This window comes from Clinocottus analis, unplaced genomic scaffold (genome assembly GCF_023055335.1).
Source record: "Clinocottus analis isolate CAN_PGR_092001 unplaced genomic scaffold, fCliAna1.0.p SCAF_47, whole genome shotgun sequence".
In the NCBI taxonomy this organism is placed as follows: domain Eukaryota; kingdom Metazoa; phylum Chordata; class Actinopteri; order Perciformes; family Cottidae; genus Clinocottus; species Clinocottus analis.
Genome location: NW_027176204.1, coordinates 110,001 through 137,500, shown reverse-complemented (window position 1 = coordinate 137,500; position 27,500 = coordinate 110,001). Strand labels below are relative to the sequence as shown.

At 46.4% G+C, this 27,500-nt stretch overlaps 4 protein-coding genes across 6 annotated transcripts in view; 1 reads left to right on the top strand and 3 right to left on the bottom strand.

The window, feature by feature from the left end:
• LOC137801971 (interleukin-18 receptor accessory protein-like) overlaps positions 1-1,403 on the top strand; it is a 7,004-nt gene extending 5,601 nt beyond the window's left edge. The window contains exons 10-11 of the mRNA XM_068599456.1: positions 136-251; positions 772-1,403. Coding sequence (XP_068455557.1) covers positions 136-251; positions 772-1,026 — 371 coding nt within the window. The 3' untranslated portion in view covers positions 1,027-1,403. The remainder of the gene's footprint in view (positions 1-135; positions 252-771) is intronic.
• A 1,202-nt stretch (positions 1,404-2,605) lies between these two features.
• Positions 2,606-4,568, bottom strand: pcnp (PEST proteolytic signal containing nuclear protein). The gene is made up of 5 exons (XM_068599401.1): positions 4,459-4,568; positions 3,576-3,802; positions 3,302-3,379; positions 3,160-3,215; positions 2,606-3,068 (listed from the first exon to the last, which is right to left on the bottom strand). Exons 1-5 carry the CDS (start codon positions 4,562-4,564, stop codon positions 2,957-2,959), a joined length of 579 nt encoding a protein of 192 aa, XP_068455502.1. The 5' UTR covers positions 4,565-4,568; the 3' UTR covers positions 2,606-2,956.
• Positions 4,569-5,835: 1,267 nt separating this feature from the next.
• Positions 5,836-16,976, bottom strand: abcc12 (ATP-binding cassette, sub-family C (CFTR/MRP), member 12). Its single transcript, XM_068599388.1, has 22 exons — positions 16,950-16,976; positions 16,758-16,865; positions 15,428-15,592; positions 15,269-15,355; positions 15,047-15,156; positions 14,178-14,250; positions 13,733-13,936; positions 13,509-13,643; positions 13,154-13,253; positions 12,456-12,542; positions 12,259-12,362; positions 11,630-11,812; positions 11,260-11,486; positions 10,935-11,072; positions 8,837-9,023; positions 8,646-8,735; positions 8,284-8,473; positions 7,765-7,924; positions 7,607-7,685; positions 6,541-6,654; positions 6,002-6,166; positions 5,836-5,928 (listed from the first exon to the last, which is right to left on the bottom strand). Exons 2-22 carry the CDS (start codon positions 16,812-16,814, stop codon positions 5,836-5,838), a joined length of 2,748 nt encoding a protein of 915 aa, XP_068455489.1. The 5' UTR covers positions 16,815-16,865; positions 16,950-16,976.
• A 7,014-nt stretch (positions 16,977-23,990) lies between these two features.
• The window catches only part of cep89 (centrosomal protein 89), a 46,726-nt gene continuing 43,216 nt past the window's right edge, over positions 23,991-27,500 (bottom strand). For all 3 annotated transcript variants that reach the window (XM_068599432.1, XM_068599433.1, XM_068599434.1), the window contains one exon: positions 23,991-24,876. In XM_068599432.1, the coding sequence (XP_068455533.1) occupies positions 24,600-24,876 (277 nt within the window). In that variant the 3' untranslated portion in view covers positions 23,991-24,599. The remainder of the gene's footprint in view (positions 24,877-27,500) is intronic.

Sequence of the window (27,500 nt, the reverse complement as noted above, 5' to 3'; positions counted from 1 at the left end):
TATGCGTGTGCGTGTGCGTGTGCGTGTGTGTGTGTGTGTGTGTGCGTGTGTGTGTGTGTGTGTGTGTGTGTGTGTGTGTGTGCGTGTGCGTGTGTGTGTGTGTGTGTTCCTGATGGTTTCCATCTTGCATTGCAGCATATACAAATGATGTGGTCCTTGCCATACAGAGAAGCCGGATGCTGATCTGTCTCCTGTCAGCAGACTACCTCTCCAACAGCCATGCTGTGTTCGAGCTGGAGTCGGGAGTCCAGGTATGAAATGCATTCCACAGAAAGCAGAGGCCAGACGCCACGTTCACATCACGTCGGCGTTATTGTAACTACGAGTTTACAACTTCTGGGAAACTCAAACTTGTGTAAAAGCTCTGAAAAGGCGTTTCCTAATGAGGACGTGGCAGAAAAGCCAATATGCACACCTTACATGGGCCAAAGACTGCCACATTGATATGGTTATATATTTTATTCCCCACAGGAGCAACTGTCATCATAGAAGCGCCTCCATGAAGTGAGCGCTCCTCGTAGTCATGTTGGCAACAGAGCCCGTTCACACTGTTGTCTTCTGGTTTCAGTCCCAGCTACAAACATCCTGGATGAAACGCTCACATAACCACACTGGTTTCCTCTCATTGACTTACTGACAAACTGACAACAGAAGGCAGTGGATGGAAGTCAAATCTGTCTATGTGTTGATGACATGATGCGTGTAATTTTAAACCTGTTCTTATAGTTCAAAACTCAAATCACTGGATTGCTTCTTGTTCCACATCTTCAGGCTTTGCTGCAAAGCTTTGACGTCAAACTGCTGCTCATATGGACCAGTAGAGCCTCAGCATCCCTCATCCAGCCGGACCCCCTGCTGCCCACGCTGGTCCACCGCGCCCTGAAGGTGCTGCCCAGTCTGGACTGGACCTCAGGAAAACCCGCCAGAGCCACCAGCGGCTTCTGGAGGTCTCTGAGGAAAGCCATGCCGGATCAGACGCTGCTTTCACTCACGCAGAACCAGAACCATCGGATCCTGACACCATGAAAAGCCTTTCTGTGATGTGCCAGATATGAATGAACACGTGTGTCGTGGTCATTTCCACGATGGCAAGGACACAAAATTATTAAGGATAATTTTCAAATAATGGGAGAATAAGTATGTTATCCTCATCTTTAATGTCCATCCATACCTAAAATAATCTTCCAGTTCAGCAGTGAAACAAATCAATTATCAACTCAAAAAGAATGAGTATAATAAAAGATGTCTAATACATTGATAAACACGATGTAGATAGATAATAATATAACCTATATCTATTATATATAATATAACCCCCGCCCCACAAAAAAAGATGGATATAATAAACAATTTAACACAACTTTGAATTGCAGCTCTTTGTTTCCATGTAAGTTGAGATAAAATGTGTCGTGGGATGTAGTTCATGTTTTGTCACAGCAGACATCAATAAACATCAAATAATCATCATTCAAACTTTTTATTTGACTGACTCAATGTAGGAAGAGCTTTGTTTGAAGCGCAGCACAGGATGAGATTCATGTGGGAAACAGTCGGATAAACAGCAGTTCATTTTTTAATAAGGACATTTTCCAAAGACAGGCACTGGAGAAGTTACCACATTTATCTGAACTAAGAGGATTAAAGTCATATTTCCAAAGTTTGGGTTTTCTGATGGTTAAAGTAGCAATAAAGAGTTTTGAGAGCCTTTATATATTTCTAACCTGTCAGACATTGAAAGAGAGTTCTCCACCTTTTTGACCTTTAAAATATATATTGTGTTGGTGTGAGTTGTGTAAGAGATTGTGACATCTTAACAAAAACCCAATGAAACCATATGGCACAAAACATGAACAGAAAAACTCAGCAGCAACGTCTCTTTCCAGACATCGTGAGCAAGTATATTCCTCACAACAAGGTATGGAATATCTCTGAAAAGAGAAACTGCTGCTGCTGAACTCAAATGTGTTTTGTTGGCGCTTTGACCGCAGCAGAGCGCCGTAGTCATGTTGTAGAGAGCACGCCGACAACTATGCTGCTACCATATCCAACTCACAAGCTAACTCACAAGCTCGACTGATTATTAGCACTACAGGTAAGTGAAAGAGTTCATATACATATATCTATATGTTATTTTGGGGTGAACTGTCCCTTAACATGACTGTTACCAGTGACTTGTGTGACTTCACACAGTTCTAAAAACACATTAGCAGTCATTTCATTGTGAACATAACGAAAACAAAAGAATCAGCCAATTATTATTTTTTTGCCAGATTCCGCAGAGCAGACTGAAATACAGCATTGAGTAAGCAGAAGCAGAAACACACAAAGCTCAAACAAAACAAAGTGCCCATGAGGAGGCCCAGCTGGTGAAACAAAGGGCCGAACACTGATGCTGAGAAACTGAAGAAACAAAACAATCCATCTGTCCGTCAAGTCCAAAGCGCACAACAACATACCTCTTAGACACACACTTTTGTGGATTTAAAAATAAAACATCACAGTTCTATGTACGTTTTTATACAAATATTTGACAAGCGACACTAGCTCAGGACCACACCCTTCAGCTTCAGACAGGAGCATGTCACAATAAGGGAATGAGGGCACCAAGAGGCTAGATTGAATTTATTTTTTCCAGCTGAAAACCGTAAAATTCTACACAGTTTAATCAATATTCTGGATATTTTGTGTGTCCCATATGCCCCGCCCCTCTGCAACTCTCATCAGAGGGTTGACATATTGCTACCTCTCATCTCAGCAGGTAGTGGTTAAAAACGTAAACTTGAGTTCAGTCACTGAGTATCGAAGGCTTAAAGTATTCCTCATTGCATGTCCACAAAGCGGAGAGCTTGTCAAAACCGAGGGTATAGTGAAGAATCATTTGAGCCTTCATAGATATCTCTGACATGCTTTAAACTATACAAAATCACCCGTGAGGGACAAAGACCGTGGTAGTCATTTACGCATCGTCTGATTGAGACTTCATCTTCCTCTCCCAAAGTTTTTGATGATCAGAGAAACCTTGCTTGCCCTTGTTGAAGGAATTAGGACCTGCAGAAGTTGGCGTCTCCCTAAAAAGATAGCAGATTAGTCGTGTCACATTCATCTTAATGTGGAGCATTGCATTTACTTAAAAAAAGTACAACATGTATCTGTGTATACCTGCCAATGTTCTTCATCCTCATCTTTGCTTCTGGGGGCATCTCCTCCGGTTCACTCTGCATGGCATGAGACCACAAGTCAGCCTCTGCATGATTGTACAACTATTACATAACTCTGTGGTTGTGTGTGTCTGTGTTCTTACGTCGTCATCATCCTCATTAAAAACAGATGCCAGTCCTGACTTTTTTGGAGGAACTGACGGTGCGGGCTCTTTGGGTTTCTAGAAGAGATTTCAGATATGAGATATAGATGAACGCAAAAGCGTCACACCCCTTCACTAATCAAAGAAATACTATTAAAATTTCAAATGAGTTCTCAACTTAATGTATGAATGGATCAATGTGGATAACTGTTCCAACACCAATGACGGCGGCAACATTCAAACAGACGGTCACGATGCAATGCTGCACACTCACTGTCGCTCCCAGTTTGATCGATATGGGGATGGACTTCTTCCCCATCGGGCTGCTCATGCTAAAGCCTATCTTGGAGACTTTGCGGGGCGCTGGTGGGTCCTCTGAGGACTCGTCCTCCTCTTCGGGCGCGAGATGCTCGGACTTGCGTTTGGCCGCGGTCCCCTCTCCTCCCACAGTGCTACAAGAGACAGGCTTAGTTTTCACTCTGTCCCCCTCCTCCTGCGGCCCTGCTTGAGGCAAGACAACTCAACAAGGTGAACAACTGTTTCCTGGGAACTTATGAAATCAAGCTATCACCTTTACCTCTGTGGCTAACGTTACGTTTATTGCCGTCAACTAATTATGAGTGTCGTAAAGTCTCACTATTGTATCATCAGTTATTTCACTGTTTTTAACATCTCAGGATCTTGTATGCAGAAACAATTTACAACGTTATGGTGAGAGGTATCCTGACGTAAACACGGCTGTGAAAGCGGATAGCGTGTAGTGTTGTTAACCTGTGCGCGCACACAAGCTAGGCTACAGCCAGATCAGCTAGCGTTAGCTAAAAGGAGACGTTTATGCTGCAAGCCCGCCTTTGCTTTACGACCTGTCCAAGGTCAGAAGTAACTTCAGACCGGCAGTCACTGCCCGTCGCTTGTAACGTTACGTCACCAAATAATAATATCCATAATACAAACTACACTGTCACTCCGCGTTCGCAATAGCTAGCCAATGGTACGCAGCTAACACTGAGTTAGCTTCGTAAAGTTGTACGAACGTCTCCTGCGTCTAACATTCATCAGCTAGTGGCGGGTTCAATGGATAGGCAACAATTCGAGCTAACGCCAAATACTTCCTATTTCTCAACCACATTTAGACGTTGAAACAGCACAAATATCACCTCCGTCGTCGGTGCGACCTCTTCTGTTGTGCTCGTAATCCGCCATCTTTTCTTCTGTTATATGTTCCAGTTCGTGCCACTGCGGTCCTCGAGCGCTGTTTAACATGCTCCATGACGAAGAAGAAGAGGAAGAAGAAGAGGAAGAAGAAGAAGAAGAAGAAGAAGAAGAAGAAGAAGAAGAAGAAGAAGAAGAAGAAGAAGAAGAAAATGACTTCTCATCTTGTAAGGAAGACGTTTAAATCATTGAATATAAATAATAAAATAAATACACAATTGTACACATAAAATATTTTTTATGTAGACATGTACATTTACACCAGTTCAAGTTCAACATATGGTTCAACAAATGAATATGAGTGAGTTATTAGCAGTGGTGGAGGCAGTACTGAAGTTTAGCACTTTAGTAAAAGTACAAGTACCCAGGAAAATAAAAGTACTTCATCAACAATCATACTTAAGTAAAAGTAAAAAGTTCTTACTTTTAAATTTCTTTATAGTATAAAAAGTACTCATGCAATGGGTTGTCCCTCAATGTCCAGGGCTGTACCATTTTGATAAAGAATGCAGATATGTTTGGGGGAAGAGACTATTGCAAAATGAGCAACGAGCAACATTACATACAAAGCTAACCATGTGTTTGAATTCCAGACAGGAATATTATGGCAAACCACACACTGACCGACGCTTCCACATTCCAGGATCATTTCCCCTTGTGCATGTAAAAACTGTTTATGTACTTCACACAACACATTTAAAATGTATTTGACTTTATTATAAAATGCAATGAGTTCAAAGAACATTACACTAAATAAAACATAAAAACACAACGGTTCACAAAAGAGACTTCACAAAACATTTGGGAAAGTAAAATCTGTAAATTCACTGACCGGAATCGTCGGCCACAACGAACGAGTTTCAGTTTACGCTTTACAAACAGTTATGTTTCCTCTTTTGACGTTTTGTTCCTCAGTGCTGCTATGCTATTGCTCAAGTCGTTATATTCATATTCCACATTCACTCAACGCTCCACACAGAAGCTTTGCAAAGTCTTAGAAAATCAATAAATACAATGTTTTAAAAATACATAAAAATCCTCGGATAAAAAGCCTGTGAAAACATTGTCCAAGCATTCGCTCCAGCAGACAGCGGAGATGAATACATCCGAATCTAGTGGAAATTAATACATCCGAATCTAGTGGAGATGAATACATCAGAAGATACGCGGTTTGTAAAGGTGAAAAACTAAAATTTACTCAATTGTGAAATAAAAATGAGAGCGAGTCATTGGTGTGGAGCCTCCGGGCCTCAGGTGTTCAGGTGCTCAGGTGTTCAGGTGCTCAGGTGTTCAGGTGTTCAGGTGCTCAGGTGCTCAGGTGCTCAGGTGCTCACGGTGTTGGCAGCAGCCAGCAGTGAGGAGAACAGAGAGTCTGGTCTCTGCTTCAGCACATCTGGAGCGTCAAACTCTGCCACCTGTTGGACAAACCACTTCCTGTTAGTGGAGGTTTGGAAGCACAAACTGTCCCTCTGTGTGTCGGTCCGTTACCTCGCCGTTGTCCATGACCAGAATACGGTCCGCGTGCAGCACGGTGTTGATGCGATGGGCGATGGTGAGCATGGTGCAGTGCTTGAAGGCGTCTTTGATGGTGTTCTGGATCAAGGCGTCCGTCTCTGCGTCGATCGAAGCTGTAGCTTCATCCAAAATAATGATCTGTTGAACAGGGACAGTTACTGCAGACTGAGAGACAAAATGCAGTTTGTGTAATTCATTCCAGTGTTTCAGACACTATCACCTTCTGGGTTGTTTGTTTCTATTGGTATTCTGACCGTGAAGCTGTTATCAGACCCAACAAGTCAACAACATGTTGAAGCTTGTTAAACGGGTTACAGAGGAAACGCTGCTGCTCTGGCAGTGAGAACTGTCAGTACAATATTAGCACCATTAGTATTAGTACAAGGCCCAACTCAGCTGATCAGTGATCTCACTGATAGATATGTGGGAATAGTAATCCAGTAGCGGTTCAGCAGCAGTCACATTGGGAAGTGTGTGTGTAGGAATCAGAAGCAGCAGATTGATGTACAGACCTTTGAGTTGCGCAATAGAGCTCGAGACATACACATGAGTTGTCGTTCTCCTACAGAGAAGTTCTCTCCGTTCTCCAGCACCGTCGCCTGGAGTCCGTTCTCCAGTCTGGATATCTGGAGAAACAAAATACTGTCAACACGACTTCCAGCTCAGAGTAACAGACAGACTTTTGTTTGTTTAAATGCTTCTTGCACATTAATCTATCAGACTGTGGCAGGGAGTTCTTTATTTACTTTCCTAAATAATCCTTTATCCATCCCACAGGGGGAAGGTTATTCTCTGTGTTTTACCCGTCCTTTTTTTTTTTAAAGAAGGAGCTTTGTGCTGCTGTGAAGCACCGAGGGGTTCAGCGTCTTGCTCAAGGACACTTCAACATGAAACTATGAGGACGGGATCTAACCGCCACCTGCTGGTTTCAGGATCAACACTCCATGAACATGAGAACTTTCCACCGTACAAAAACAGAAAGTACACAGACATTAAGCTTTGTGAACAGGTGACGCTGAGTCGTGGCGTTTTGAGTCTCACGAAGCAGAAACAGAGCGACGTGCAACACTGAGCAGGAATCAGGAGGATTAAGACTTCTAGATGCTCACACATCTGCACTCATTTTAGTTTTTGCACAGTTTCTAGAAAGACATTCAGTACACAACAGGTTCATTGCAGCCACAACAGGTATCATGAACATGTCTTCTTCCAAAGTGGGGCCACTGCATTAATGCATTGTAATAATGACCCAACGACATCGTGCAACACTGAGGAGGAAAATGCACCCTGACCAGTGTCCTTTAAGTACACAAAGCTCATAGTACTGATGTACTTTTACATACAGTAACTTATCTTGGAGTACATTCACAGTCTGGTACTCAAATTAATACTTTGTCCACCAAGCCTATAGTTAATTATTGGAGAATAAGCGTTCAATAACACCAACACAGCACTAAGAGACCGGCCTTCTGCTCAGATAACATCATTTACATGAAGAGACTTAGTCTGGACCGCTGACTTCACGCTGCAATGAAACTGTTGTTGTCCTCAGTCCTTCACATTTTCTCTGGAACATACCGAGTCCTTCATGTAGGTTTTCTCCAGCGAGACCCAGATCTGCTCATCATTGAAGTTATTGAAGGGGTCCAAGTTGTACCTGGAGGAGAGGACGTGCACCATCAGCAACTAATCAGCCTCAGTGAACGTTAACATGTATATTTACAGAGTTATCTTACCTGACGGTGCCACTGAAAAGCACAGGATCCTGGGGGATGATGGACAATATGCTGCGCAGATCCTGCAGCCCGATGGCCGTGATGTCCACGTTGTCTATCAGGATGGTTCCTGCCGCCGGCTCCACCAGCCTGAACAGAGCCACGCCCAAAGAGGACTTCCCTACAGAGACCAAGCACCTCAGAGAGCTCACGCTTTACAATCTAATACAAGGAAGTGCTTTCATTTACATTATAGAAGATACATTATGATCAATATAGAGCATTGTGATGCATATACACTGTGCGGCATGAGCGAGGCTCTTCACCCCTAACTGCTTCCCGCTGCCGTGTCCACGGTGAAGAGAGCAAAACTGTGAGTCTCTCTGGATAAAAGCGTCAGCTGAATGAAGTGGAATGTATTGATGTATGTATTATTCCCCTTGATAAATTACTAACTAATATGTCTGAGTCTCCTTTACATTTCCTGAGTTGCCCATTTACAGGAAGAGGAACACTAAGAAGTGCTGGGTCAGGTCTTACCAGAGCCCGTCCTGCCCACAATGCCCAGCTTCTCTCCAGCTCGGATGACGAAGTTGAGCCCGTTAAGGACGATGGGCGTGTTCTCCCTGTACCTCATGGTGTAGTCCTGGAAGGTGATGCGTCCGCTCTTTGGCCAGTTCTCTGGGATTTTGACTTCGGTCGTTTCCCTGGGGCCCTCAGACTTACAGTCCTGCACGCAATAAAACACACAACGAATTGAGGAAATTAACTTCAGAAGAGAAACAGCTTTAGAAAGTGTTCTTGAGACGTTTGAGAAGACGAGGAGAGATGGACGGCGTGTAGTCTTCAGGCTGTGTGTATCAACCGTCTTTGTGTTCATGAGGCAGCGCTCAGGGTCTGACCGTGATGTACTCCAGCAGACGCTCCACCGAGTTGAATCTGGCCTCCACCTCCGTGGCCTGCCTCACTGTGTACTGAAGCAAGCCTGTCAGCTGCACAAGACATCAGCGTCTTTAAACCGGTTGCATTCAGCGTGTCCCGACAGCAAAATGAACCAAATGCACTAAAAGGTTCATTTGTTTTCCAAAGCTACCTGTATGGTGTAGGACAGGGCCAAGCCTTTCAAAGACTGACTGATCACGTCGTCAGTCAGCACCACGAAGAGAGACACGAACAAGGTCATGGTGGCCGCCATGGAGTCCAGCAGGAAGGAGAGCCAGCGCGTCCCCGAGTGAAACAACACGTTGTAGTGAGAGTTGATGTCGTTCAGCTGTTTGAACCTACAAAACAAAAAGGACGATGTGAACATGTAGCGCAGCGTTTACAATGCAGGGCCTGAGACGCCTGCTGCACACACACACACACACACACACACACACACACACACACACACACACACACACACACACACTCACACACACACACACACACACACACACACACACACACACACACACACACACACACAGTTTGGACGGCCTTTCAAAGGATTAATGATTTTCACTAAAAGGTGACCATGACCTCTTAGTCAGGTTACATTGTGCTATAAAAGTTGTGTTATAAAAAGATGTATTAGAACTACAGGAATTATAACACAATGTAAAAACAACATTGCATCTTTGGGAATGAACAGCCTCTAATATGGACTCATTCCCAGCATGTCACGTGTTCGTGACCTTTACCTCATTGTAACTCTGAACCCAACCTGCTTTGTCAGGCAGAGTTCAGTGCATCAGAGGAACCAACAGCCGGCGTGCGCTCCCTGACAAACAGGCCCTGACCTCTGACCTCCCGCTGCGAGGGGAAGGGGGCGGCCTCGATCTGGGGGTGGGCCGGGCCCCCGGTGGATCACCTGGGACACCCGGGTACCTCTTGGACCGGCAGTCACAGGGTTCAGACACACATTAATATCCCGGTTGTCACGATACCTCGCGAGGCCACCAGGTGGCAGGGCGTGGTCGACAAACTGGACAAATCCTGACAATCGGGTCCCCGGTCGCCATTCCCTAATAATACTATCATATAATCAATAATGTCTATCCCTGGGTAAGTGACCAGAGAACCAGACCCCTGGTTCAATGAACTCAAGCCCAGAATCAAGCTCTATCCCTGGGTAAGTGACTAGCACAGGCAGCCTGTGCAGAACTGAACCAGGGGTCTAGATCACTCCAAGTGACCCAGGAAGAAGGCCCCATGTCCGGGTACTGGTCTAGGTGCTGGTCCTCCAGGGGTTCCACATGACTCATATTTACCTCGTCAGAGTCCAACAAGTCCGGGTCAACATGCATACCGAGTAAACCCTGGAGACCAAGGAAGTTGTCCTGGATGTCATGTTGGAAAACTTGTTCTAGCGGTCTGCTAACATGCTAGCATATTCGTGCAGAGATGTGAACACTATTTCCCGGTCACGTGACCGGCTCAGGTGGCCTCCTACTTGTCATGTCATCATTTCCTGATCTTCTCTGAATGACATGTTTGTGATTTGTCATAAGAAAACTCATAAGAAAGCTTTTAAAATCATCAGAACGATTTCCAAAGTGCTCAGAATCTAAAATGAACCGGATGAGGCGAGGTCGCCATCTAGTGGAACTGTAATTATGTCACCGCGCTGCACCGGTCCGACCCCTCGCAGGCCCGTCAGATAACAGACATGACCTCTGGCTTGAATATGTTGCCAAGCGACAGGTGGGAAGTTTGCCCTGTACTAAATGTGACAGGAGATAAGCTGAAAGAGGACAACGTGGCTGCTGTAGTGACGCATTGAACTGCAATGAGGAGCGCTGGAACCAGCTGGGATGTTACAATTCTACCAATTAACACGTCCTTTTGTTTCCAGATTCAAAAGTCTGTGGTTACTAATATCACAGTTGGATCAAGTGATCTTATACTTTGGGGGTGAAACGTGTCTTTTGAGTCATTCAACGCAGCACTTGAAGGCCGGCGTCTGCAACGCACGCCGCCGCCGCCGCTAAGAGGCAACGCTCCAGCCGGAGAGCAGACTCATGATATGCAACGAGTAAAGTCACACGCATCTCTGGCTCCGACTCTTCTTTGCAAAGGACACCGGTCCTGATTCTTCACCCTGTGTCGAGTGACTCGAGTAAGAATTGTACCAGCATGCATCAGGACACATCTCCTGCTATTTAAAACAGACACGCACGCAGTTGCAGGTCATGTTGAGGAACTCTTACATCTCGATGTGTTGCTCTCGGATGTCGTAGGCGTGGATGGTGCTGAGGCCGTGCAGGGTGGAGGTGGTGAGAGAGACGCAGGGAGAACGGCTGATGTTCTCCAGCCTCTTCATACGACGGATGCTCTTCCGGAAGATACTGCAGATGAACAACTGATATATTTAGTATACCTTCAAAGAACTCTTGTCCTGCGTTTAAGACTCCACAGTTTAAAGATTACAAATGAACGTCACAAACCTCACTGAACGTCTCATCAACAGATCCTAATTTCCCAAAAGTTCCCAGAGGAATCAACGTCACCGTGTTGAAACTAGCATCAACTCACAAGAGAAAGAGGCCGAACAAAGCTCCCAAAACCACCACAGCCGTCAGCATCAGGGGGAAAACTGCAGCGATGGTGGCGACGGTGGCGAGGACCAGCAGACCGAACTGCAAGAGGGGGTCCAAGTTGAGAGGAAGGGCGCTGTCCACCTCCTCCTGGTCTTTGGAGACGCGGCTGATGATGCGGCCTGTCGGCGTCGTGTCAAAGAAACTCATGGGACTGTAGAAAACCTAAGGAAAACAAAACATTCATAAACACAGGAAGGGGACGGCAAAAGCAAAGAGGATGCTCTATCCTGCTCTGTGGTTGCATCAGTAAACTTTCAAACAGGTTGTTTTTGAAGACAATCCCATGTGTTGAACCAGTGAACTACCTTCTTGAACATGGTGTCATGCAGTTTGTTGGACGCCTTCAAGGTGACCCAGGTGTACGAGAAGCATTTGATGAGGGCGAGCAGCAACATGGCGACCACCATCGCGCCGTAGACGAGTTGGTAGAAGTGGAGCTGTGGATTGTTGGAGATGTTGCCCTGGTCTGAAGTCGTGCGATTGGATGACTTGTGGAAACAGAAAATATACACAACGTTACTGGAGACCAGCACCAAAGAGGTCATTTAGCAACAGAACATCATTTTCATACTATTGTGAAATAACAGTTAAGTTCTTTCTGTTCTCCAAAAGCACGCCATCGCTGCCAATACACGAGACCAGTCGTGTTCGGCCGTAAACGGACACTGAAGTTGTGAGGAAACGCTTCATCGCTGCACACAGACACACATGGAACAAGTGTGCGTCCGTTTTGTCTGGATTGTTGGTTTCGGAAACGTTTGGATAAAACAGACTTTGATGAGCTATTCCCGACCCTCAGACCATAAAACACGCCCGTTTGAGGATGAATCGTTTTTTTCAAGCTGTGGGACATCACACACGCATAGCCCCAATGTTGTGTGTGAGTGAGTGTGTGTGTGTGTGTGAGTGTGTGTGTGCACGACAGGGTTCTCACCCCGTCTCCGTTCTCCAGCCAGAAGCTGAGCCACCAGTTGCTGAAGGCCGTGGCTCCAATCATGAGGATGATGTTCAGCAATGCGAGGAAGATTATCAGGTATCCTGCAGCAGCACAGTCACACAACCAGGTTGTGCATGAGTGAATTGTTGCACATGATCATGACAATGTGTGCGTTGTGCCGTCGGCATTCAGACCTCCGGCTGCCTGGATGTATTGATGGTAGACCGTCAGGGCGACGGCTCCTTCTGCGCTGAACTCCTGACCCACCAGCTGATCCTCCGCTGAAGTAAAAGGAAGGAGAATGTTGAATAACTGCACATGTCGTCTCCTGCAAGGCTTCCATCATGCTGCACACCCAAAAGGTGAGGAAATGTAAACAAAGGGATCTCAAAAGAAGCAGTTTGAGCATCCGTCCCTTTGTTGTGTTCCCTGCAGAGATGATCAGTTATGAATTCAGAAGCTTTGTGGACTCACGTTGGTCAGCTGGAATCCCAACATGAAGTTCATCCAAAATAATAAACGCTGAAAAGAGACACAGATGTGGAAGAGAGATGAATAAACAGAAGACGTTCCTGTGTCGACCACAATGAAGACACACCTGCCCAAACATTTCAATACTCGCAGCACATAACTGTCAGACTGCAGATCTGCCACCAAGCTGCTCGTCTCTTCTCCTTCATGAACAGCTGGCGCGACCTCTCACCTCCTCGTGGTTATACACGGACTAGTTCTGCTACAGGAACCAACGACCTCGAGTGATAACATAATGTGCTATTTATTCATAATAAACTAATCATCTCCAGTGTTGTTTTTCTGAATATGAACTCTGAAGTGAAGACTTGAGGCGTGCACATGATGCCACGAGCCTTCAGGTCGTGACGTGTTTTCATACCCGGGTTCAGTGAACCTCCTCGTGGCTGCTCTCTTGGATCAATGCTGTGTGGCTGGGCAGCCTCTTCTTCCTCCTCCTCCTCTTCTTCATCCTCCTCCTCCTGAATGAAAAAGCAAAACTCAGCGATACTGCAGCGTCTGAGCGAGTGGATGACGAGTCACTTTCCCCTGGAAGTAAATGAGTAGTGAACCTGCGGCAGCAGCAGGCGACATGTTTCTGCTATAAACCTCTTGACACATTCAGTTTACAGCCAACGTATTGCCTGATAAACCAGGTGAAAGACAAGTGATAAAACATGAAGGGAAGCCCCAGCAGAGGAGCTGCAGGACGTTACAGAGCCCAGCGTGTCCGTCACCTCGGCCTGCTCCATCTGGTAGCTGCTGAAGAGCTGAGCGTAGCGGTCGTTGGCTTCCATCAGGGCCTGGTGGGTTCCAGCCTCCTGCACCTCGCCGTCATCCAAGAGTATGACGTCATCGCAGAACTCCAGATACTGACACACACACACACACACACATCAGCACTGTGGCCAGAGGTCAACGCGAGCTGCTCGGGCTTCAGCTGGTAGAAACAGGCGTCTACCTGGAGCTGGTGTGTGATCAGTATGACCGATTTTTCCCGCAGCTCCTTCTTGATGCATTCCTCAAAGATGTGTTTCCCCACATGGGCATCGACGGCAGACAGCGGGTCGTCCAGCAGGACGATGTCCTTATCGGAGTAGACGGCTCTGGCCAGGCTGATCCTCTGCTTCTGCCCCCCCGACAGATTCAGCCCTCGCTCCCCGATCTGCCAGCGAACAGCAGGAAGAGACAGAAAACAGAGACGACTTGGATATGAAAAGTCAGACCACTCTGCTCAGCTTCAGATGAACTCAGACTAAAACATTTTAGGTTTCAAAACCGCTTGAAGAAAGAAATCATTATACAAACTAATCTTCATCCATCTTTTGTTAATCTGGTGTCTGCGCGGGGTTTCCTGCCCTCCGTCACAGGGTGCTGTGTTAACGGGTCCAGCAGGAAGCTCTTACCTCCGTTTGGTCTCCGTACGGGAGGATCTTCAGGTCGGCCGTGAGGCTGCACACCTCCACAGCTCTGTTGTACCTGGAAGACGAAGTCAAGCACGTGTACTTCAGCATACTTCTGGAAAAATCTAGTTTAAAATGTATTCTTTTATATTTTATAGATAGATATAAAAAGGAAACAAATTTGAAGAGATGCACAATCAGACATTATGCAATGCCTGAAAGTTAATGATTGATTTATTCTCATAGTGCGCTTGATCTGAAGGACCTAAGGTTTAAAAAAGTCTCTCGCAGCGAGTATCGGTCGTATTAACAGATAAGCAGCGCTGAAACTCTCCAACGTCACAGTATTAGATTTAGTGCCTCTGATCATATCAGCTATTCGTTGCAGAGAAACACAAATATAGGAAGTGATTTTCTATTGAGCCAGTCATGGTGACTGAGGCTGTAATGATCCTGTATAAAGTGCATGCTGCAGTCAACATGACTGACTCAATAGAAAAACAGTTCCTATGCAGCATGCACTTTATACAGGATCATTACAGCCTCAGTCATAAACACAGCTGACATCCATGTACTCTGCACATGTCGAGCAGCCTCTCTTCTCTCCGGCTGCAGAGCGGTTTCCTCGTGATGAACCCGTCAGATAACAGACGTGACCTCTTGTTTGACTACCTTGTCAAACGATAAGTGTGTATTTCTCCATGTCCTAACTGTGAGGGGAGATAAGCTGAGAGAGGACATCATGGTTGTTGTGGTGGTCCATGGGACTAGTGAGGAGCGGTGAACAGCTGGGATGTTACAGGTCAACCAACTAACGCGTCCTTTTGTTTCCAGAATCAAGTCTGTGGTTACTAATACATCATCTCATATACTTTGACTCATCAAAAGGTTGCCCCATCAGGATGTTTTCTTGAACCGTCCCATGAAAGATCCAGGCCTGCTGGGCAACGTACGCAAACGTCCCATCAGTTGTGAGCGAGCCCTGCAGGAGGTGCATCTAAAATATGAGCCATGAGAAAAGCTGTACGTCAGAAGGAGCTTCACAAATGTTAAGCGCATTACTTTTTACATAACAGATGTCAGACAACATGAACGTGTAAAAGAGGAACCTGTTCCAAGATGCTGGAGATCAGAGACGTCTTCCCGCTCCCCACGCTCCCACAGACGCCGAGCAGGCTTCCCTTCAGGGGGATGAATGATGCGTTAGGTTGGGTTGAAGGTTAAACGCTGTTATCCCTGAAGGCAGAGCGCACCTTTTGCAGTGTGAAGGAGATGTTTCTCAGGGTCGGCCCATTGGAGGAGGTCGTCTGGGCGGCCGGTCCGGTCCAAGAAAGTGTTGCATTTGTCATCACGATGGCCGAGTCACTGTTTTTGGTCTGGGTCAGGTAGGGCTTCGGGTTCTGGAGCACCAATATGTTCTTTAAAAAAGAAACAAAATTTCTAATCTTTTTTATGTCTATAAAGATTTGATTCAAAGATTAGTTCAACAGCAAAACAACGAAAGCCGGCATTGATGTTATGAACATGTGCACGTTGTTATTGGTGTTATGAACATGTGCACGTTGTTATTGGTGTTATGAACATGTGCACGTTGTTATTGGTGTTATGAACATGTGCACGTTGTTATTGGTGTTATGAACATGTGCACGTTGTTATTGGTGTTATGAACATGTGCACGTTGTTTTTGACGTTATGAACATGTGCACGTTGTTATTGGTGTTATGAACATGTGCACGTTGTTTTTGACGTTATGAACATGTGCACGTTGTTATTGGTGTTATGAACATGTGCACGTTGTTATTGGTGTTATGAACATGTGCACGTTGTTATTGGTGTTATGAACATGTGCACGTTGTTATTGGTGTTATGAACATGTGCACGTTGTTATTGGTGTTATGAACATGTGCACGTTGTTATTGGTGTTATGAACATGTGCACGTTGTTATTGGTGTTATGAACATGTGCACGTTGTTATTGGTGTTATGAACATGTGCACGTTGTTATTGGTGTTATTTTCTTGTTTAAGGCAGAAATTAGACTGTTCGTCACCACGACAACAGTTTGTATAGCTGATGACGTTGTGTACTGTAATGACATCATGTACTGCAATGATGACATCATGTACTGTAATGATGACGTTGTGTACAGTAATGATGACATCATGTACTGTAATGATGACGTTGTGTACAGTAATGATGACATCATGTACTGTAATGATGACGTTGTGTACAGTAATGATGACATCATGCATTGATGACATCATGCACTGTAATGATGACGTTGTGTACAGTAATGATGACATCATGCATTGATGACATCATGCACTGTAATGATGACATCATGTACTGTAATGATGACGTTGTGTACAGTAATGATGACATCATGCATTGATGACATCATGCACTGTAATGATGACATCGTGTACTGTAATGATGACATCATGTACTGTAATGATGACATCATGTACTGTAATGATGACATCATGCACTGTAATGATGACATCATGTACAGTAATGATGACATCATGCATTGATGACATCATGCACTGTAATGATGAACACCGTCCAGGACAAAGCAGTTTACCCGGAGTCGCTTCAGTGAAACATTGCCCTCCACCACAACCTTCACAGACAGCGGCATGAGCCCCAAGCAGAACCTCAAGGAGTTGAAGATGGCGATGGTGGTGAAGGCCTGTTGAAGAAGGACTGGCATGTTTCAGTCCGTCTCTATCAGCCACGTGAATCACAGTTACGCTGCGTGTGCTGCAGGACTCACGTCCGATATCTTCAGATCCAAGCCCAACGAAGTGTGCACAATGAAGGTGAGCACCGTGGCCAGCGTGGGGATGACGCTGGCGATGCTGGTGTTGGCGTTCTGGAGGCAACCGGCCTTCCGCAGTTCCTTCACCTCCTTTTTCCGAAAGCCTGTAAGAGACAACGCGTCACATGATTGGAGGTAAAGTTAAACTGTTCCAACGATGAACAGGGTTTATTGGGTTTGTGTGTTCAAAGTGGCTGTATGAATGATGAGATGATATCTAATGAAGGTTAACGACACGTCTGGCGGTCTGCCGGACGCCGTACCTGCGATCTTCTTCTCAAAAGAGTCTTCCCAGGCGTACATCTTGATAAGCTTGACACTGCCGAGGATCTCATTCATGGTGCGAATACGGCTGTCCATGATCCGAGCGGTTCTCCTCCTGAACATGCCGATGAGTCGGCCCAAGCCGAACTGAAAGCCCAACAATATCTGTGTCAGTTGAAAACAAGCTGCACATGAAACTACGTGTCCTCCACGTCGATGCTTCGTTTAAGGAGTTAAGGTCGAATTACACTCTTGCAACTACAACTGCGGCTGCCACGCAGGAGCAGCGACGGACTCGTGTTGGTTGATAGTTTCTGCTTTTCCATACGCCAGAATTACCTTGTTAGATTGGTCCAGGCTCAGAATCACATAGATGCATTTATTATTGACTTTGTAAAGTTAGTTATTAACAGAACGGTGAAAGGTTAACGCAAAGTTGCGCAAAAAAGTGACGGCAAGGTTTTTGAGATTACAGGTTTTATGTAATCACATAAAGTTAACGGTTATTTTTTCCTGTTTGGATATATCTCTTCCCACAAGTTTTTACTGTATCTGAGTAATTTAAGTGAAGTTAATCAACGTTGTGGTTCGGAGACCTTGTGGGAAACATCACTTGACCTTTTCTCATCCTTGTCTGGTAACGGGCGCAGCAGCATTTGGGGCTCAAAAGGCGTTTGTGTTGCTTTGATTATTGCAGTGGAAGTCAATTTGAATTAATTCTACACTGCTCATTAAAATGCCAATTAATAAGCGTTAGTGAGGTTTCTAACATACAGACCTGCAGTGGGATGAAGAAGAAGAAGATGCTGACTCCGATCAGCGCGGTGTAGCCCAGGATGTAGTACGCATAGAAGACACACAGGACGAACAGGACCGGGGCCGACAGCACGAAGCTCCCAAACACCACCGCGTCGAAGATTTTGTGGCAATCGTTGGTCAAAACACTAATCATCTGGACGAGAGGAGAGACGTGACGCCCTTGAGCCAGAACATGCAGGAATGAAAGGTTTGGAGGTGACCTTCAGCAGCGGGCTGAAGCTTCCTTCCTGAAGCTCTGACGCCGCTGCGTCACTCTGAATACTGTGAACGTCTGACACTTTGTCTTGAATGCTACCTCCACTCAGAGGTTCAATCATGGAGATCTGTTCGTTAACAGTTTGGATTATGATGTCATCAGGACTGTTGCTTAGTAACTGATGAAGCACAGCTGGCTGCTCTCAGCATCTTTTGCTTCGATCCGTTCCTCGTCTGCTCCGGCAGACCGAGAGGAAACCTGGCGTCAGTTGTTTTAAACAGTCGCTGCCAACCGTTCCCTGAGGGACTCAGTAAAGATCTGCACTGTGAACTTGTTCAAATACAGAACAAGTTGCAGATTAAACTGCAGATTAAACTCCTCATGGGGGAAACGCTGAAGACAAAATGAGAAGTGGGTAATCTTTCCTTCTCGTCTGAGCGGGGAAACGTGCCACAAGCAGAATAATTCAGATAATCTCTTATGATCTTTAATCCACAATTGACAAAATCCCAAACTCTGGTGAGAAGTCGGTGAGAAGTGTTTGCTTCACGGCTCCAGAGACCGTGAAGCAAACATTTAAATATGAATTTGCAAACAGCTCAATGTTAAGGATGCTTTCTGCAAAAGTGCAAACTTCTGTTGCATTTAAAATGTGCAAAGCAGCAGATTGCAGCAGCTTCAGTTCAGACAGGACTTTTGCATTTCATAACGGAGTGTGTGTGTGTGTGTGTGTGTGTGTGTGGGGGGGGGGGGGGGAGGGGGGCATGACACGTCCAGGTCCAGGGGATCTGTGGTTTCTGAACCCGTCCGTGACAACGTGCCACACTTCATGATAACGTGTCGCTGAGTCGTCATCCAGCTCTGCGCTTCCTCTCGGCCGGTTGTTAGCATCTTTTAGCTCATGTTGCGTTCTCTGTAGCTTCATGTCTTAGTAGCTCAACTCTCATGTCTCACACAGACGAGAGCTTCTTAACCCGCTGATCCACAAAACAAACAGTCCTAAAATTTCTCCAAATCAACACATTTCAAACTGAAACACTATTTGAAACTTCTGTCAACAGAACAAGTGATTTCTCCCAGAGGACCCTGCGTGAAACCATCATAACTCTGAGTTACAGGCTTTACCTCTCCCGTTGAGACGCCGCTGTTCATGCGCAGAGAGATGGCCTTCTGGAAGCCCAGCGTGGCGTAGGCGCCCTTCAGCCTGACCGCAGTGCGCAGGTTCAACGCCCACAACAAGGAAATCGCGAAGGCTTTGCCGAACTCCGTGCCGAACAAAGCGAAGGACAGGCCGACGCCGTGGACCACGGTGGACCGCTCTGGCGCCTCGATGTAGTTCAGGATCTGATAGACCAGAACAGACTGAGAGACACGGCAGAGCGTTAAAGACCAACCATCCTTCTAACCTTCGGCATGGCGCCCTAAAAAGCTTTCATTTCTTTGCCCTTTTTCTGCATAATGATGACTTTTACTTCCATACTTTAAGCAGATCTAACCGGCTGAATTTAAAGTAGGTAAAGTTTTGAATGCAGTATTTGACAGTTGATCTGAATACTTCTTCCAGCACATTTAAACTGTATTGATCTGCTGTGAAACAGGAAGCGCTGCTTCCGGTACCGAGACTCAGCTTTAAAGGTTTTTACCGGGCCCACGAACGCTGCCACCATGGAGAGGACGCCGACGCCGACGGACAGAATCAGCCTGGTTCTTTGGAAGCGAAGCATGACTCGAGTGACCGAGGCCCTCTCCAGGCCCACCGCCGCCACCTCGTCCTCCCACAGTCTGTTGAGTCTGTCACAACGGCGGCCATTTTAATGTATCGCTCCTCAGGTGAAGCATCAACACGCACACGTTACCTCTTGATCATTTCCCAGCATTTACAAAAGTCCTTTTCCAGATCGATGACGGCAGCGAGGCTCGTCGTGTCTATAAATATCAGTACATCTATAAACATGCGTCCATGAATCAGAGTCAGACCTTTCTGCGCTGATGTCGGCCTCATCCAGAGGCGACAGCTTGAGGGTGCTGTCCAGCTTGGTCCTGAAGAAAGCCCACATCATGGGGAACATCCAGACGAAGGTGGCAAAGGACAGGAACCCTGCATTGTCCAGCGGGTGGGCGCTGGAAACATCATTCATATGCAACGTTACCTCACATGAATTCATCAAATGAGATATAAGAGCAGCAAGATGACACTGACTCAGCCGACGAGGCGCAGCGGAAAGGTTTCAGGGTCTGGAGGCTCTGGCTGTACTTTCCAAACTGGGTCGAGCGAGATGTTCTGTTGTCAGAGTCCCTCTGTGCTGGACTGGACGCCACAGATCCATCTCTCTGGAAACTACTGCGGGGCTGAAGAGTCGTGAACACAAAGAGGGAGTATGAGCGAGAGAGGAGCGCGAAAGAGTCTCAAAGAAGTGGATCGAACAAGTCAGAAACAGGATGCAGAGGAAGAAAAGAGGAGAAGATGTGGAGCCGGGGTCCATGCTGTCGGTTCTCAACTTACCAGAGAGACTCGTTGGCCGCCGCTCCCCTTGAGGGAATACTTCTTCTTCATGTTGTTCTGTACCGAGGGAAACAAACACAGGAAACAAACACGTCTGACCAGGTGGAACGTCACCGAGATCCTTCAAGGATGAGACCTGAAACCAACAAAACCACTGACGCTCAAACCAGCAGCTGACTGGGATCGCTCACTTCCTCCAAAACAAACCGTTGATGCAAACCAGCATCGATCTGTCCAGACTTTACGAGCTCAAGCTGGAAAAACCCTTCAGCCACACCGAGTCCTGTCGGACGTCTGACTGACGGCACGCTTTTGTGACATGAAACTTTAGTGTATTTAAAGAAAGGAAAGAATAAAATAAGCCAAACTTTAACCATCTGGCGCCATCTTATACAGTGACTCACTAAAGCCAACAGTACAACTGCACTAACGCACCAAAACAAACTTAAATGAGTCCAATTCCTCTGCAAACAACCAAAACCAGTTCACGCCGAGCGGAGTGAAACCCCATGAAGCGATACCTGTGAGGACGGGATGACTTCCTGCAGCTGCTGGACAGACTGAAGCTCCCGCTGGAGAGAAATCACTATTCACTCATTACACAAGTCACGTTCACGGAGAGTTCAAAGGTTGCCGTGTTCAGAGGTAAACGCCTCTCACGGGGAACTTCTTCACCGGCGGTGTTCTGCAAAACCTGCAGGGAGTCAAACAAGGTTTCATGAGGGATCGTCACCAGGAGACTTCATCCTCCAGTGTTTCACCCACCAGGAGGGACCTTCCTGATCCTCTCCAGAGGAACCCGCATCAGAACGGTTCTGCAGAGGTTCTTCAGAGGACAAATAGAAACTATAGAAAATATAACTGGAAGTCATAGAAAGTCACAAAGGGTGTTTGGAAAGGCGGAGCAGAAAGAAGATGTGTGGAGTGAAGCCTGAAGTGGACAGAAGATGGAACAGAAGCAGCAGTGCTTCTCAGCCGCTCTGCTCCTGAGCACCATCACCCTGAACGACGAGCCGCGAGCCAAATGGAGGAACATTCAACGTCTCCAACGTATTTAATGAAAAGATGGTGCAGTTTGAACCTGAGACAGTATGGAGACGGGAGTGTTGCATGCTGGGTATGGGTGTGTGCTGAAGGTCACATGCGAATAAAGAACAATATCAGTTTACTCCTTTAAAGGATTTACATGTTGGTGCCATGCTGTTGAATCACGCTCAAAAACGTCTTCGTCTGTGAGCGAGAAACCAACGACCTCTTGAAGGAATGAACCGGTTTTATCCTGAGACTGAGCGTCTGAGCGTCTGAGCCTCTCATTCTTGACACGTCAGAGGCCACAACTTAAATGTACGTTTAGAGTCTGACGGAGTGCCGGGGTTCTGGATTAAAATGTGTTCTGGATTAAAATGTGTTCTGGATTAAATGTGTTCTGGATTGAAATCAAGGCAGAATGTCCTCAAATCGCCAAAAAGCTCTGAAAACCTGCAAGAAACATCTTAACCATGAGTGTAAACACAGACCGCGATCAGTAGTGTTGCATGCTGGGTATGGAACCCATGGCCCCGGCCCAATCTCCACCCTGAACCCTGAACCCTCAGGGCCTCACTGACGTCAGCTGACTGGTTGAGTTGTGTCTTCAGGGCTCGATGGCGTGAACATCATCACGCGACGACATTAAAGAATATTGTGTACGAGTATGTATTTATTGTGTTCACTGGTTTAAACGTCTTCCTCATAAGATGAGAAGTCATTTTATATTATTTAAACACTCGTTTTTGTCCTGTGAAGTCCTCCAGGGTTTAGGGGCGTCCAGGTGTCACATGGTGGAGGGCCCAAGGGCTCTGCGGCGGACGTGTTGACCCCTTTTGAAGCCTTTCCGTAAGTCAACATTAGATGCTGACTTTGCCTAAGGGAATTACCCACAATGCATTGCAACGTGAGGTTAAACACGCAGTTCCCAATGAAAGAATGGAGACCTAAAATAAAAGGTAAACAAAGACGGGATACAAGGAACTACATGTCATATTTATATTCACACCCATTGTGTCACTACTTGTGTTCACAACAGTCCTTTAACTTAACTTTAACTTGTATTCGTCCTGATGCGTCGTCCTCGTCCACAGCAGTTTTTTCTACATTGAGAAAGATGGAAACAGAAAGTAAATTCCTTGCATGTGCGCACACACACACACACACACACACACACACACACACACACACACACACACACACACACACACACACACACACACACACACACGCACACACGCACACACACACACACACACACACACACACACTGCTGGTCACATGATCGCTGTGTCAGCTTTTTGAAATGACACCAGGCATCACAAAGTCTGTCGACCAATAACACATTACAGAACATCACATTGTGGTCAGCAAGATCTGCACCGATAGAACGTAATATAATATTATATATATCTATATATATATCTATATATATATATATATATATATATATATATATATATATATATATATATATATATATATAAACAACATGTTGTGTCCATGGAGCAGCAGGACTCAGGCCGCTGTCTTTCTGTCAGGAAGCGTTTCACCGACAGAATCCTGGCTGTCACTTGTTAAACTGCATCGTCCTCTGACCTGACGGCCGGTCTGTGTGTGTGTGTGTCTGTCTGTCTGTGTGTGTGTCTGTCTGTGTGTGTGTGTGTGTGTGTGTGTGTGTCTGTGTGTGTGTGTGTGTGTGTGTGTGTCAGCTTCCCTTCATGTTTTATAGCTTGTGGAAGCCTTTCACCTGGTTTATCAGGCGATAGCTGGAGATACGTTGGCTGTAAACTGAATGTGTCAAGAGGTTTATAGCAGAAACATGTCGCCTGCTGCTGCCGCAGGTTCACTACTCATTTACTTCCAGGGGAAAGTGACTCGTCATCCACTCGCTCAGACGCTGCAGTATCGCTGAGTTTTGCTTCATTCAGGAGGAGGATGAAGAGGAGGAGGAGTCTTCCTCACAGCGTGTGAATCTGTGTTGTTGAGCCAAAACTTTCTCAATTCTGTTAAATCAGTGAAGAGAGATTCTTGGATGTTTTGTTGTAATAATTATAATGATGATTTTATTATGGGCTAATGAGCGCTGACAGTGATGTCATCCGTTAGTGTGACGTCTGGACTCACAACAAATATTATTCTGACACACACGATGCTGAGAAATATCACTCAGTCACGACTACGTGTCTAAAGCAGATTTTATTCAAAAGTGAAAATCATCCGTTTACAAATGTTTTTAATCATGCCCCGAAATATCATCTGACGGTTTAAAAAGTTAATAATGTGACACCAGAGTGTAATTAGTGCATTTCTTTGTGCATAAACACTTGTTCACTTGTTTGATCTCGACTTCTTTTCAGCTCTGAGATGGAGTATTTTCTCCAGAACGATCTCTCCCTGCAGCTGCTCCATGTGTGTCTGGTCTGTCCCGTGAGCATGTAGCATGTAGCATGACATCACCGTGACAGGACGTGGTCACATGTGCCCAGCAGGGGGCACCGTTGGCTAAGCTCCTGAGGACACTTTCTACTCGTTGGCAAGATCTAGAAAACCCTGAGACAAATTTAAAATAATAACAAACATAAAAAGTCTTTATGAAGATTATAAATCTCGGCAGTCTTTCTGACGTTTGGCCGCGCTGTCTAAACTAAGTTTCCTTCAAAGTTTGACTTTACACAGAAAGATATTTCCTCCTCTTCACTGTGCATCCAGAGAAATGTGCTGACAAAGCAGTTCAATGGTTATGAGTCTGTTACAGAGGGCATGTCTCTCTTCATGGTTTCTGGCTTCAGGAATCTTAACAATAGAAATCCAGCCCGTGCTTATTATGCCTCTGGTCCGTTGGGTCGCTTTGCTGGTCTGAGTCTGATTTGAACGTGGAGCTCCTCTGGAGCCCGGGGCTCCGGTGGGAGGGGAAGCCCAGAGGCCCGGAGCCGTGAGCGAGGAGCCGGGCGGCTGCAGACGCCTCGTCTGGAGCGCCGGCGCCGAGCGCCGAGGCCAGAAGAGTCTCTCTCATGTGCTGGTTCTCTCTGGTCGCTGCCTGCCACACCGCCTCCAAGTCCTCCTCTACTTCCCTGGAGGAGCAGAGCACGAGGAGCTCATTAGTCATAAGCCGATGTAAAGGAAAGAAGAAGAAAAAACAGAAGACAGTTCTGAGAATTAAATTGAACGGTTATGCAAAGAGAAAGAAAAACAGTTGTAGCGTGTAGCTGGCTCACGCAGCTAAACCCAAATGACAGGGCTCTGGGTTGAGTAACAGGCGGCTTGCAGCACTGATGTCGTCCTGAAGCTCATGCGTGCATCACTGCGGCTGCAGGACGGCCTCAGTCTGAGCTCTGGGAACGCCGCTGCATGCGTCATCTCCTCCCAATTACCCTCAAGTAGAGCCTGCAGCATTGTGTATGTTAAATACATAAAGAGAGAAAGGCTCATCAGCAATGTGATGGAGGCTGGAGTTGCTGTGGTTATATGTCACAGTGGTGGGGATTTAAAATGAAGAGTCGAGCGTCTGCAGGAAGGAGACTAAACCAAACGTATTCCTGTCATGGCAACGTGGGTGAAGTCCTGCAAGAACTGTCAATCAAGCTAACGGACAGAGAGGAAAGGGTTGTGCACTTCTTTTAGCAGCTAGCACATGAACTGGATGCTAGCAGCTAGCACATGAACTGGATGCTAGCAGCTAGCACATGAACTGGATGCTAGCAGCGAGCACATGAACTGGATGCTAGCAGCTAGCACATGAACTGGATGCTAGCAGCCAGCACATGAACTGGATGCTAGCAGCTAGCACATGAACTGGATGCTAGCAGCTAGCACATGAACTGGATGCTAGCAGCTAGCACATGAACTGGATGCTAGCAGCTAGCACATGAACTGGATGCTAGCAGCTAGCACATGAACTGGATGCTAGCAGCGAGCACATGAACTGGATGCTAGCAGCTAGCACATGAACTGGATGCTAGCAGCTAGCACATGAACTGGATGCTAGCAGCTAGCACATGAACTGGATGCTAGCAGCGAGCACATGAACTGGATGCTAGCAGCTAGCACATGAACTGGATGCTAGCAGCGAGCACATGAACTGGATGCTAGCAGCTAGCACATGAACTGGATGCTAGCAGCTAGCACATGAACTGGATGCTAGCAGCTAGCACATGAACTGGATGCTAGCAGCTAGCACATGAACTGGATGCTAGCAGCTAGCACATGAACTGGATGCTAGCAGCGAGCACATGAACTGGATGCTAGCAGCTAGCACATGAACTGGATGCTAGCAGCTAGCACATGAACTGGATGCTAGCAGCTAGCACATGAACTGGATGCTAGCAGCTAGCACATGAACTGGATGCAGGAACAATAATTAATGCTCCATAATAATTAAACACCTTTTTGTGGTATTCTCGGATCTCTTTGTGTTTAGGTTTCATTGAGACGTCAGACAGGAAACTATAGAAGTTCAGTAGAAACATCAACCCGTTGCAAGCCCGTCATTTATTTCTCTTACATCTGCCGAGCACTTCCCACACACTCAGTATTCTCTTGCTGTCATTGTTCGGGCTGTCAATCATGACATCATCAGTACCTGTGTAGGTCAGCTGTTGTCCAATAAGAACTAAAGGATGACATGTGACCCTGCATCTCGCCGCCGTCTCTTCAGACAGACGCTCTCTCTTACGCAACACCTCCCCATCTCCGCCCACTCTTCATCACGTCAGCTTCATCAACTAATCATTCCATCATCATCATCATCATCACCAGCAGCAGCAGGTCTGGACTCCACAAGGGATTTATCTTGTTTGTTACAGATCTCTCTGAAGAGTCCAAGCTCCTTCATCTTCGCATCATCTGTTAAGAAACAACTTTGTGATTGAACTGCTGCTGCACCTCTCGTGTCCTCTACTGTTGCATACGGTCGTCCGCCATGTCCACCAGCTGCAAGAGGTCAAAGGTCGAGGCCGTCACAGTACCGGCCTCGACCCGTAATCCCGGTCAGAGTTTGAGCGTTCGCCTCGTTCCTGATCGGACTCTGCTGATGTGTTTCCAGAGCAACCACAGCAACAAGAACAGCAGCCATGACAGTCTGGGAGATGACTCCTGCCATGTTGCTGCTGCGCCTGACGTCCACACTCGCGTCAACACAACCGGGCCACACGACAACTAAGCAACTGTTGTGTGGTTGAGGGCCTGAGGCGCGTTGAGAAGCTGCAGGAAGCTGAAGCTCATTCATCCCGGTCGGGATTGGAAAAACATTAATGTTCCACGTTGGTGTTGACCTGTCGGTTCATTAACAACCTAAAGACAATGTCGGCGGCGCTCCTCTCATTATGAGTACGCGTGTTGGTTTCACCATCGGCGGCCCGCCATTCACCCACGGAGACAGAAGGAGTGATGATGGCGTCGCGGCTCCACGCAGACAGCGCTGCAATTACCTGCGTGTGCTATTATTATAATGGCTGATGGATTAAAGCTCCTCCGTCACTCGCTGCCGTTGCGTCAGCAACTGAGGCAACGCGCTGCCGAGTCCGAGAGCAGCTGACCGCTGATGACAGCGAGCTCGCTGCACGACGAAACACCGTCCATGAGCATGTGACAGGAAGTGACTCGTCTCTGGATCAAAGCCAGAAGAAACAATAACGTGTTGTTTCTTTAGAGCCGCGGTTCTCAAACTGTGGGGCGCGACCCTCTAGTGGGGCGTGGA